General features: G+C 43.0%; 1 protein-coding gene across 1 annotated transcript in view; it reads left to right on the top strand.

Annotated features, from left to right (window-relative positions):
* tmem81 (transmembrane protein 81) overlaps positions 1 to 4,287 on the top strand; it is a 47,844-nt gene extending 43,557 nt beyond the window's left edge. The window contains exons 5-6 of the mRNA XM_026331621.1: positions 3,724 to 3,850; positions 3,944 to 4,287. Coding sequence (XP_026187406.1) covers positions 3,724 to 3,850; positions 3,944 to 4,287 — 471 coding nt within the window. The remainder of the gene's footprint in view (positions 1 to 3,723; positions 3,851 to 3,943) is intronic.
* Positions 4,288 to 13,916: the final 9,629 nt, after the last annotated feature.

The raw sequence follows: 13,916 nt of genomic DNA, 5'->3' as shown, positions 1-13,916 counted from the left end.
CATTCGGTGTGTTTGTGTTCAAATGGCACAGGACAGTTTATGGGAATATCCCAATGTACAAACCCTGTTGCAGGTCTTACAAGTCGAACAATCATGACTGCACATGGGACTGAGCACCAGCCAGCTTCTGGTTCAGTTAATATCACTTTCAAAGATGGACAGACAATATTAGTAAATGATTACCTTCATGCTCCTGCATATATGGGTATACCACCTATTGGAAATTTTTATTGGCTTTGTGGGAACAGAGCATTTCTTTTCCTACCGTCAGGATGGTCAGGGTGTTGCTATTTTGTTAATCTTACAATTGTTAACTTAGCCTTAGTTCCTGTTAATTTAATGCATAGTGTAAACCACATTGAGAAGCGAGAGATAGCAAAATTCTCAACCCTTGAAGCTTTCCATTGGCGTATTTCTTTAGGTGAAAAATGGGGAATTGGGTTGTTACCTTGGTACGGTGTAACATTCTTAGCCGATCACATTGACAATATTACCTATTCAATGTCTGCATTTGCCAATGAGACTATAAAAGGGTTTTATTTACTTCAAGCAAATGACAAATCTCATAGACTAACATTATTAAAACATGAAATGGCTTTAGACTATCTTTTAGCCAAAACTGGAGGCCTGTGTTTAACTTTAAATTTGACAGGAGATGCTTGCGTCACTCTCATTCCTGACAATTCTGATAATATGACAAATGTTATAGCAACATTACAACGGATTCGGGATGCTTTTGGGCCATCCGAATCTTCGGGTTTCAGTTTTAGAAATTGGTTATCAGATAAGTTTGGTCCTTGGGGTGCTGGAATTGTGCAAATTTTAATCCCTGTAGTTATTATGTTTAGTATGCTCCTGTGTTTTTGTACATGTGCACTCACTTGCATGCGGAAATGACTGAATCATTTAACTGAAATACAGTTAAATGATTGGGCCCCGGGAAACCCATACACTGACAGTGATCTAGATATAGAAAAACCCTGACTAATGATGTAACATTTTGTTAATGTCTTGTCTTGAATGTGTTGACACTTTGTGTCAAAAGGGGGGAATGTGGGATTTTACGACAGAGCAAATGGTCACTGACTTAAACCAATGTGGGGGTTGAATGTTTGCTTGACCCTTTCATGGTATGTGGTTCTGTCTGTTTTATTGTTTTAGTGTTTTAGGGTAGAAGGTTGTAAATAACTGCCAACAATTTGTTTCTTTGATGGTAAGAAGACTGAAGATAGTACCTGAACAAACATGTGGAGTCTGTTCAAGATTAGTCCACCCCTTTCTTGTCAAAATGTATATAAACTGGTCTTTTAACCCAAACGGGAGAGGACTTCTGCAAGGACGTCCTCTCCGGGCCCGTGATTAAACCTGAGATGATTCATCACACTTGTGGTTGTTTTCTGAGAATTAGCAACTCTCAAACTTAAAGAAATTTCTACCACACACGACAGCACACATTCTGCATGCTCTTGCATGTTTTCAAAATGAAGTAACTATTACACATGAGTAAGTCAAATATTTCCAGTGTTTAGTGCTCTTATTGCTTTTGCATAGATGCTGTTCTTAGGTTTGTTAGTCTGAATTTTCAGTGATCTGAAATGTCTGCCTGAGAGCAAACATTCAAAAACAAAAAAGCCAGGGTGGGTGGATCTCTGAGAAAGTTCTGGGCCTTCCTGAGGCAACAGGAACTGTAAAGGTGTTCCACAAAGGGGAGGGGCACAGCCGACAACCTTCTGTGCTATGTTGATGACAGTGACTTCCTCTCTGCAGATGTGTAGCTGGAGAGCCACAGATACAGTACATTAAAATGCTCTGTATGGTGCAGCAGTAGAAAGACACAAGCGGTTCTTGTGCAAGATTATTGTTCTTGAGTAATTTCAGAAAATACAGTGTTTGCTGTGCCTTTTTGATGATGGCGGCGGGCCAAGTTATTTTCCTTGCACCACACCCATGGCTGCTCCACCTCATACTGGTAAGCAGTCCCATTCCCATAGAGATGAGCCCCACCATTATCATATCATCTGTAAATTTATAGTTGGTGAGGGTGCAGTCGTATGTGTACAGGGAGAAGAGTAAGGGGCTCAACACACAGCCCAGTGGGCAGTCGGTGCTGAGTGTGAGAGCTGTGGAGGTATGAGGGCTAACTCTCAACCTCTGAGGGCAGTCTGTCAGGTCAAGTCCTTAATCCAGAGGCACATTGCCTAAGATATTCCTACGTTTGACAGTTTGGGCACCAGTTTGCTGGGGAGGATGGTGTTAAATGCGATGGCATCCTCTGTGAACATACTTGCCCTCTAAGCAAACTGGTGAGAGTCAAGCTAGGTGGAATATGAGAGGTAATATGGTTAGATATAGTTTCTCAAAGCATTTTATTATGATGAGCATAACAATGAGCTCCCGCAGCTTTCCTTGGGTTCACTGCCCTCACTGGGTGTTCTTGAACTGTGTAACTCTGGCTGCTGGATGTAGAGTGGTTGCTCCCAATGGTTCCACCTCAGAGAGATTTAGTTCCTCTGTCAGCGAGGTGTCACTTTTAGCCGACAACAAAATTGGTGACCCCGACGTGATCTTCAAGGGACGACTGGACACAGTCTGAGGCTGAGGATTTCCAGCAAGGACTGAATCTGAACTCCGGACCTGCTGACACTCACGGGGCGGCCCCAAAGTAAAAGGTAAGCAGAACCTGTTGTTCCGAATAACCAAATTTTGTGTATTGGCAATTGCTAAATTATAAGTGAGTGTTCTGGAGGTAAGGAGCGAAGGATCAAATTGGGATAGGGATTAATGCTATGTATATGAAAGTATTGCATTGAAGAATTGTATGTGGGGATTTTCAAGTAAAGAAAGAATAAAGAAAAGTAGTAATGAGTAAGATAAACTGCCTGATAACAATAGGTTATCGAACATGGAAAACTGAGTTGAGACAGGATCATTAGATTGCTGTATTGGAGCGTTATTGTAACTCTATACCAACCTGGTCTTGTATTCCTTGAGAATTTAAAGTTTGCCAGTAACTTGATTGAAAACAAACACAAGGCTTGAGTGTTTAAATGAGCACTGTGAATTTCCATGCCAGTTAACAGAGGTTTGCTTTAAGTACATTAAGTTATAGTATAAAAGTTGCAAAGCATACATGAAACAGCCGAACTTGGCGGCCGTGTGAGCACAAGTTTGGTTGTGATTGCAAATTAAATAAAGTTTAAAATTGCATGGGCGAATGCCAGTAAGCATTGGTTTTTAACCTGGGAAAAGGAACTTTATCTGACGCAAAAGAGTAGCGTTAAAACACGAAAAACACAGTGACGACTCTGATGAAGTATGTGTGCGTGAACGGACTGTGCATATTCAAGTGATTTGTGATCTTGCAAGGTTGGTGTTGACATGCACGTTGGCAGAATCTATTGTTAGAAAATAGAGAAGTGTACTCAGTGTCTTCTTGTGTTAGGAGAGAAGGAGAAAGTGACTGTACAGATGGCAAGGCAGAGTGTGGGTGAATAAGGAAGTCGGATAGAGTAGTTCAGGTAGGAGGAGTCACAGGAGTGAAGGAGGTCAGTGACATAAGAGCAAAGGAGACTGAAAAGGCTGATAGTGGTTAATTAATCCCCTAGGGAAATTCAATTGTTTCAGCAGTTATTCTAATTTAGAGTTATTTATTTATTTAGATTTAAGATTTCTCATTTTTATTTTAATTTTAATTTTGATCTTAATTTTACATTTTATGCATAGCCACAGCTGCAGCCGCTGATTACAGAGAAGCTATCGCCAATTGGGAAGCAGCTGCCAAGCATGGATGGGGGTCAACCAACACCAAGATGTGGAAAATCAAAAACACAGATGAAACTACAGCAGCCATGTATGAAGTAATGACTAATGTCTTAAAGGCACAGAGGAAGAAGAGGCAGGCACTGACGCAGGGACCTCAGCCTACATAATCCACCGCCACCAGTGACAAAAGAAGGAACTCCTGAGAAAGGAGGCCTCCTTGACAGAGATACCCACCTTTACAGCTCTGAGGGAGTGGGGCTCCAGGCCCCCATGATGGAGATAAAGAGTGGAAGGATAGAAGTGGAAAACCCTATCCGAGATGCTGCAGCCTCAGTAGCCATCAGAGCAGCCAAGGTGGCAGATCAAGCAGCAGGATGTTGTGTGAAGCAATTACAGGAACTCTCCAGGAGAGTGGAGGAACTCTCAATGAGAAGAAGTTCCATGGATGAAGGGAACAGCAGCCTGCACTCCTGCAGCCAACACCTCGAAGCCTGGGCCTATGTTCCCTTCCTGGGTGCCCCCTAGGAGATCCTACTCCAGCGGGAGCAGAACCAGGGTAGTTTGGAGCACCTGATGTAAGGAGCCCTTGTAGCAGTGACCATGAAGAGGAAACCCACAACTTCAGTGGGAGCTTTTACCCCTTTACCCCTAACCCAACCAGAGTCCACTCCTTTGCACCAGTTCCAGAACCGTTTGTAGCAGTGACGAAGAAGAGGTGGATGACTTTGATGCCTTGGATGAAAAATACCTAGGGCCTGGAAGAAATGAGTTGTGGATGGATGAAGACACCTGGGCAGGTCCCAACAGCTGGTCGCCTCCTCAACTAGCTCAAGTCACAGGCCAAGTCACTGGAGTGTTTGAAGGACACCTGGTTCAAAGTGGAGGCACCTTAACGCCTCAAGCTAACAGTCAACATGGGAGAAAGAAGAAGCCTAAGCTCCCCAGTGGTGCATCAAAACCTGAAAGATCACACCCAATGGCTTTCAGAAAGCCCCTACAAGGAGATGTAGCATGTACCCCCTCAGACTGATGGGCCCAGGACCAGGACAGACAGCTTATGTCCCATTCGCACACCGTGATATGGAGGGCCTGGTGGGAAAGCTACCCCCACTAGCAGGAGGAGCCATTGAGTGGATATCAACGCTGGAAAGTCTGACCATGGGAGAAGCTCTATGTGCTGGAGATATGCGAGCCCCATTTGGAAGGATTGAAGGAAAAATCACAACCAAAAATCTACTAAGGATGGCAGGTGTGGGATCAGACATGGCAGACTCCACTCCTTTGCACCAGTTCCGGAACCGTTTGTGGGAGGAAATGAGGAAAGTCTACCCCACAGAAAGAAATATCGATAGTGTGGGAGATAAAATAAAGCCGGATGAAGGAGTTCTGGAATAAGAGGGCAGCTGAGCTCTGGGAACGACACACGGGTGCCAGACATGACTCCAGCAAGGCCATCCAAGCTCTATGGAGAATGCAGTGTGTCAAGGGCCTACCAGAAGGGGTAAAAGCTCCCACTGAAGTTGTGGGTCTTCAGAAGATGACCTCACAAATGTGGACTCAACACCTCGAGCACCACTACCGCAGACACCAGGCTAAGAGAGTCCAAGAGGAAGAGCAAGTGCAGGCCCTTACCAAAAGGTTGTTAAAACAAAGCATTACCTGCTGAAGATCTGAGTCAAGACTCCAGGAGGTACCCTCAAGTCCCACTAGTTGATCTGCTATGGTCTGGACAAAATTGCAGATGTTCATAGACATGTGACAGCCAAACAACTGCACAAGTTCTTTCTAGATGTTCTTCTCAGTGAGCTGGTGAGACCAAGAGAGATTCATCTCCTGATAAGTCACAAGGAAGGTCAGCTGGCTCCCCAGAAAGTCCGCACTGTAGGAAACCTTGTGCTCTGGGATGGACCACTAGGAAAGACTGTTGCTGGTACCCATCCTGAGCTGTTTGAAGAGGTTGCAGTTTCAGCTTATATGTCCAGAACACACTTTGCAAGGTCTATGAGGACTGCTGCTGTAAAGTATGAAGAACTCACTTGTATAGCCCCTATTCATCCTTCAAGTCAACAAGCCTCATTAAACAAGGACTTTCATCTCTCCAACACCGTGAACCACAAGTGTGATGTCTTCACTTCTGTGGTTAAGTCTGTCAGCTGCCTCATGTGTGATGTAGTTGGTGTCTGAAGCTAAGTCAATAAGGGTACCAATCTTTTGTCCAGCGTTGGCTGTATCCTTTAAAAGCATCATAATAACTGGCCACTCCACTAAGCCGTTTTCTGCCAGAAGGTCTGATTGACTTTCTAAAGCATGAGAAGTCCCAGACACTGTGTTGCAGAAAGCATCTCGACATTGTGGGCCAGTTCAGGTGACAGCTTTTTAAAGAATTCTTCTTGTGCCTCCTTATAGTTCCTTTTGCCTTCACCTCCCACTATACTGCCTTTGTTCCTCCTTTGAGCCGTGTTGCCTCTGGACATTTCAGTACAGGGACACAAATAATAATGGTGGGCTTGCTGGTCTTTACACTCTGGACTTTTGCACAGAAATTAAGTTCTACAGTTATCATCATTGTCATGAACTTCCAAACATTTCCTGCAAGCTCCCAGTCTTCATACTGCATCCTTCTTCTCTGTGAACTTAAGTATACGAAACCTCTTACAGAAGTACAGCTTCTTCTTATGCTTATTGTCTCCGCAAACAACACACCCAGAAGGATAGCTACTTGACTGGTTTAAGACTTTGGTTCTAGCTTGCCTTGATTCAATCTTGGTTTCTCTCCTAGGTGGATCTTCATCCTTCAACTGGTCCAACTGCTCATAAATGCTTTCCTGACTCTTAAGAAAATCCAACAGACTGTCAGAGCGGTTGTCTGGAACCACAGCGTTGTTCTTCTCAGCTGCATAGAGAAGCCAATCTTTCTTCAGGGCATCAGGAAATTTGCTTTCAATCGACTTAGTTACTAATGGATTCTTAATAGCACTGATGTCACTGATGGCCTTTAACAGCTGGAAGTCTTTGGAGCTCCTCGACTATCTCAATGGCGATGGCAGTTCGACTTCCAAAGCGGTTCTCCAGAATGCGGAAGATATCATCTGCTGTGTTATAGGACATCAAGTGAAGAGCTCTGGTAATTTTGTCATCCAGGCTGTCAAGTAGCTGGAACTTTTTGACTTCTCTTGACCCAGTTGGCTCACATTGTCTCTGCAGAGCTTCCCAGTCTCTTCTCCATCGATAAAAGTCACGCTTGATGCCAGTAAACTTAGGAAGGGAGGTTGGCTTCAGCTTAATGGCTGGTGTTGGATAGCTGATAGAAGCTGTAGCTGCTGTAACCACTCTTTCGGCATCTATAGATTTTGCTTGAATAAAGTCTATTTTCCTTGAAGTTAATTAATCATCTCCTGCTGCAACTGTTTCCTTGTCTAGTTGGTTGGTATGTCTTTGTGTAGGTTGATATTACACCATTCACTCACACTACAACATGGTGTAGTAAAAATATATCTTTTATTAATGGCAGGACTCGTAGAGAAAACACATTCAACAACACCGTCGGGTTCTTCTATTTTTTTTTCTCAACAACATTTTCCTTTCTAGTGAAAGTCAGATAATAACAATAAATGGATTTAAGTGCATTTTGGCTTCACCATAAGAGTACAATACAGTTGTATACTATGTGATCTCTTCACACTCTACACTTAACACCACAGTGTCTAGAAATAATGAGGGTCTACCTCTGAGTAGTTGCCACAATAATACCATACCAAGTTAATGCCTGTCTTAACAATATGGATTGTAGGTAGCACCTCTGTTCACTTACACCAACAATATAGTACTGACATTTTAACAGCCCTGTCTTCCTGGCTCCTGTGTGCTGGGCAGGTTTGTAGATGGGACAGTTTGTGTGGCCTCTTGAGTGTCATGTCCGGTTACGACATTTCCGGTCAAGTCATTATCCACAAGCATGTCCATACTGAACTCCTCTGCTTCAGCATTCAGTTCAGTTTGGGTTTTTGGCTCAGGAGAGATAGGCGGTACCACATTTTGTTTCTTATGCTCACAGTGATGATGGTGTCTATGTGCTTGTGCCCAATAACATTCCTCTTCATCTGAACTGTCTGTGTCCTCTGATGTTTCATTAGATTTACTGTCCCTGTGCCTCTTTCCTTTTTTGGTCTGAGAATTTTGTCCTTTCACAGTGCTTTTCACTGATTCCTAGTGAAGATAGTCAATGGAAACCATTTCAAACGGTGCTGTGGCAGGTAAGTGACACATGGGGGCTCTGCTATGCATTTTTCTGGAAGATGCATTTGCAGACTTTTCTTATGAAAAGCTCAATATCTTTTTGCATCCCCGGCTTAATAAAATCTTTGCCTAGCGAGGTGTACTACACGATCTACCCCTAAGTGTCCCATTTCACAATGGAGATGTTTGTACACAAGTTCTTTGCACTTTCCTGGAAGCACAATCTGAGTGAAAGTTGATGTTTTACATTTTAACAGACCCTCTTGAGAAACGTAGTCTTTTCCATTCATGGAGTAGTCGTTTAGTTTTAACTCTTTCTTTTTTCATGGCCCCGCTGTCTGGTTTTTCTCCAGATTTTTTCAACTGGAGTACACAGGATATTACTGAGTCTTGTAACTGTGCTTGCTGAGCTCTTCTGCCCCTGCTGACTGAAAGGTGGGCTTTGACTCAGTGTTTTGGGGTCCTTCTGCTGAAAGAAGATCATACAAACATTTAGCATAATATAATAAACCAGGAAGCCCAGAAGTTTGCGCAGCTCCTTAATGTTTGTTGGGTGTTTTGAATTTAATGATTGCACAGCTTCTATTTCCTTATTGTCCATCTTGTAGCATGGATTTTCTTTCTATTAAGGCCCCTGTAGTCAATGCAAAGTCTTAGACTCCCATCTGTCTTCTTCACACAAACCACTGCAGCTGCATATGGGGAGGTAGATTTTCAGATAAAACCTTTATTTAGCAAGTCCTGGATATGGCTTTTGACCTCTTCATACAGTGGATGAGGTATGGCATTGTATGTCTTAGCTACTAGGACTTCGTCAGTTAGGTTGATGTCCATTTTCAAGTTTTCAATATATCCAATATCATCTTTATGTCTTGCAAATCCACCTCATTCCTCCCTGAGCATTTGTTTGACCACTGCCTGCTGCTCACTGTTCAAGTGGTCTAGATTGACAGGTGGATCAGTTTTTCATGGGAAAGGGTTCTGTGTTGGAGCAAGATGGAGCCTGCATGCTTGCTTGCATTTTGAAACTAGACTGTATGAACCAGAGGATTTTTCTGTCTTTCTTACCCTCTTCAAGGTGCCCAAGGTTCTGTTTGGGAGTTCCGTTTAGGGTTATTTGGGGACTTCAGCTCTGAGGTCATGGCACGTCACACCGTCACAACCTCTGCGAGTTTTGCGACGGGTTTTGTCTGCCTCTGGCTCTGCACCCTTTGGCCCAATGTGTGTCACTATCACATCTAAAACAATGGTTGCTGTCGTTTTTGTCCTGCTGACATGCTACACATTGTCTCTTGGTTCTCCTATTAACTGGAACTTCGGTCTGATTGGCATCACTGTTTTGTCTTCTACCTTGGACACTTTGCACCAGGGATGCTACTTGGCCTGTGAGCTCCTGAATTGCTCTCTTCTATTTTAGCAAATTGTCATGATCCGCACCTTGCACTTCCTGTTTGTTTTATTTTGTAGAGGATCATGACAGGAACTAGTTTTTGTTGTTTTCTGTTCCCTTGACTTTTGCCCCAATTAGTTATTGATTTCACCTGTGCCTTGTTTTGTCCCTCACTTCATATACCTCTGTTTAGTCACTGTTTCCTTGCCAGGTCGTCTGCCTGCCACTGCCTGCCTACTGTACCTCTGCCAATGAGAAAGAGTTTTCTAGTTTGCCTTCCTTGTTGTTTCACATTTTGGATTTCCTTCCTGGGTTTTTCGTTCTTGGATTTTCCATGTGTTAAGTATTCTGGTTTTCTTTTGTCTGTGCCCTCACCATGTCTTATTTGCTCATGTGTTTCCAGTTTGGCCTTGTTACCTTGTCTGTGTTAACTCCCTTCGTTCATGTCTTGTTTCCCTTGTGTTCCATGTTCATGCTTTGATTCCCCTTCATGTTCATGTTCCCCTTTTGGTCTGGTGTGTCCCCTCAGTGTGTGTGTGACCCAGACCCTCAAGCCTTGTTCCCTTGAGTCCCTGTCTTCGTCTTCGTGTTCATGTTTCATGTCCAAATGTATCCCTGCCTTGACCTGTCCCTGATTAGTCAAGTGTTTGTTCTTGTTTAGCCTTTTTTTTTTTTTTTTTTTTTTTTTTTTTTTTTTTTGTTCAATAAAGTCCCTTTTCCTTCACTTCGGTGTCCTACGTGGGTGAAGTGTACTCCCGACCGTGTCCTAGTTCATGACACTACTAAAGGGTTCTCTCTAATAGGATTGTTAGGTTTGGCTGTTACTGTGGTTGTGACAGAGTGATTTTCATCACCATCTTGCCCCACTGTGCTCAGGCTTGCTCTGAGTAACTTTGTTTGTGACTGTCATCTTCTGAATTTTCTCATTCTCATTGTACTGGGCGATCTCCATTTTTGCCAACTCATCACTACTGGACTCACCCTGTAGATACAGTGGGATGTGTAATTTTGGGTAGCCTTGTTAATCTTCATGATTTTCCTGTATAAATTCTTAGTTGTTACAATAAAACATTTCAGTTAAATATATCATGTAGGAGACACACATAGTGATATTTGAGAAGTGAAACAAAGTTCATAGGATTTACAGAAAGTGTGCAATAATTGTTTAAACAAAATTAGGCAGGTGCATAAATTTGGGCACTGTTGTCATTTTATGGATTCCAAATCCTTTAAAACTAATTCTTGGAACTCAAATTGGCTTGGTAAGCTCAGCCTTCATAACTTCCACTTCAAGGTAGCCCTTCCTTAAACCACCTTCAATCTGGTGTTCAAGGCTAAATCTTAGGGTGTCCCTAGATGTTGACTCACCAACATGTCCATTTATCTGGAAGTCCTTTCTTAAACCGCTGGAGGCACAGTAGCTGTTGCCAATGGCGTTTCTGTCTCTGCTTGGGGTCCCCTCGCACTGCATTGTCTCCAGAGAGGTGTGAGTTTCCTGCGCCTGCAGGAACGGTGTGTGGTTGCCTCGCTGTCCTGTTCTGATGCAGGCTGAGCAGACCAAGCTGCCTCCCTCTCCTCAGCAGCAGGTTGTGAACCTAATGGCTGAACCTCCCTCACTGTTGGTCTCCACCGGGCCCTCCCACAACCCGTCGAGTGTATTATTCAGTTCCAAAAGCACCGGCATGCCCTCATCCTCCATTTCCAGTAACTCTTCACGTTCACAAAACTTTATAATGTGCTTAACCAGAGGACTTATTTCTAATGTCCTCCGCCATTTTATAGCTCTCACAAACTTTTTGCAGTTCTTTTACCGTCAGCCCAAGTAGTTTGGCTTCTATTTCCAACAGAAGCTCTTCTCTGCACTCTGACATCTTGCTTGTCGTGCTTTTTTGTCCAGGGTTACAGAGTTGACAAAAAAAGTCAACCGCCGTTAATCAGCATCCATTTAGATCTCGATGGAACCTCCAAAATGTTACACCATTCACTCGCACTACATGCATGCTGTAGTAAAAATATATCTTTAACGGCAGGACTTGTAGAAAACACATATTCAACAACACTGTTCTTCTATTTTTTTTTTCTCAACAACACTTCTCTCTACAGACTGGCAGTATTCTGTTCTCATCACTTTTCTTCTGCTCCCTGCTGGTTACTACTGTCTTAAAATCCTCTTATAGTGGCTGGCGTGGACCCACGAAGCACGTTCCTCCACCTTTAATACCGTATTTGATGTCCGTAGCACATGATGTGGTGGTAAATTTTGTCTGCTTCCAGTGCTTTCTCCAGCGGTCCTCGATGAGCATGTAGTCGCCTGGTTTGAAATCATACAGTGTGGTATCTGCAGGGTTAGACAGGGCTGCTTTCATCTGGGGACAAAGCTTTTCTTCACAACATTTAGTTAATTTGGTCTTGGGTATGCCATTTTGTCGTTCCATTGCACCTGTACTTGAAGAATGCTAATTGCAATTAAACCCAAAATAGTCTGACAGATTTCTCAGGACCAACTGAGGACCATTGTGCACGGTGGCAGCTCAGTGACGCCAATCATTCAATGCTGAAAAAACCCATTAGGTCTGGGTGAGTTTACAATAGCGTTTTTAATGGTATCACAGGCATTGTGTGCTGCACAGATTACACATTTATGCACACATCCCTCCTTTACACAGAGGTAGAAATATGCCCTATTTAAAAAAAGTTTCCTCTGCTTCCAGAGATACCCATAATTGTGGACAACACCAAAAGCATAGTGTGAGTCAGTGTAAATGTTTTTGTCTGTTTTTGTCTTTGGCCAATTTACAGGCTTTGCTAAGAGAAATCTGTCCAGTAGCCTGTGTAAACAGGTGAGAAGGCAATTTACTACTAGAAATCACACCATGTTTTGTGACTACTGGAAACCCAACTTAATTTGACATCCTGGGAAGCAAAGCCATGAAAAATAATCTCTATATCTACATTCAAAGACCAGGACTGGGAGTATAAATGGTTGACAACACCTTAGTGCAGTTATGAGCATCTCCATCATTTTCTATGGGAAGAAATGTTGCAGGGTTCAACATGTTACACCTTTTAACAGTAATAGCCATTTCAAGCATTATAATGTGGTATCTTAATTAATAAGCATTGAGTTTGCAGTCTGTGTGTAATATATGTGTGCAACAATATGCAAAACAATCATTAGGCTGGAATAGCCAAGAAAATCGCATCATGCTAAAACAGCTTTCTCTGCTGCAGCAACAGCTGGTAGGCAGAGAAGTAGATCCATCTTTGATGAAAAATAAGTAACAGGTGGTAGATTATCCCTGCGAGGTTGGCATAATCCAGACGTTCTCTGGGGTGATCACATGACCCAGATTCTGTCCTAGAATCTGATTCTGTTAGTTGAAAGTTCTTGAGAAACAGCACACTCTGCAACCAGGGGCACAGGTCTTTCTAACTCCAGTCAGAATTCTCTGCCAGTGAGATATGTGAAGTATCTCATGTAAATAGTTTTTTCTGTAGATGAAAGTAGAAGACGAGGCTACATTTCTCATTACTTCTCACTATGCTTCCTCATTTATTACATGCAAGCTTTTTCCTGTGGTGTGTGATTTTGTGCATTGCTTCCCTCATGACCATATCTGTTCATGGGTGGAATACAAGTTGGACGCCATGACCCCTGACACCTCTGTCATGGAGAGAATTAATACATGTCATCTTTTGTCTCTTCTTCTTCAAGAGAGAGAGCAGGAGATCCATTCGTGTGACCCAGATTATTTCATTGTGCTGCATTCAACAGTAATCAACAACACAGTGGTCTCTACTGTGACAATGTCTCATCAACTACTCAACCAAGCAGTGAGGGCGAGGCATTTAATTCTCTGTTAGTATCCAGTACTAACCCAAACTCTAGTAGCCATTCTCTGGTGCACTGTGTGACTCAGACTATTTCACTGCGCTGCATTCAACAGTAATCAAGACTCTCTTATGATGACGTCTTGTCAACTACTTAGTAGTGAGTTTTATAGATCTCTTTTTTACGGTAACACTACTGGTCTGCCCATGTTTCCTTTATCTTACCGTCAGTCTGTCCCTTTGATACTCGGTTTGGACTGGCAACTGGACTCCTTACGATGAAAGCTTCTCAACCTGCTGAGAAGGAATTACCTATTTGTACTGTGCACTGCTGTGCTCCATCCTTCACAGTCCAGACTGTGCATCCATTCCACTCCTGACACCAAATCTGTTGTGGCAAATATGTAAGAACTGACAGAATACAATTGACAGGATGGCAAGTTTAATAGGCAAGCAACAGAAACATGAGCAATATGTCCAGACAGGTCAATTAGATAGACCAAACCTGCAGGTTTCCTGAGGGTTTTCCTTAGTGGTTGAGTTATACAACATCAAAATTGTGCTTATACAGGCAAATGGTCAACATAGTAATTAGCAAGTCTGTGTGATTTGCTGTGTCTTCCTGTAGCCTGCATCCCCCTGCTGAATACACATCAGTGGTCTTTGTTGAATTCATACATCGAGGCTGTCTGTGCTA

Source organism: Mastacembelus armatus, chromosome 7, assembly GCF_900324485.2.
Source record: "Mastacembelus armatus chromosome 7, fMasArm1.2, whole genome shotgun sequence".
NCBI classification, from domain to species: domain Eukaryota; kingdom Metazoa; phylum Chordata; class Actinopteri; order Synbranchiformes; family Mastacembelidae; genus Mastacembelus; species Mastacembelus armatus.
The sequence above is the reverse complement of the archived record's forward strand: the minus strand, read 5'-3'. Positions and strand labels throughout refer to the sequence as shown.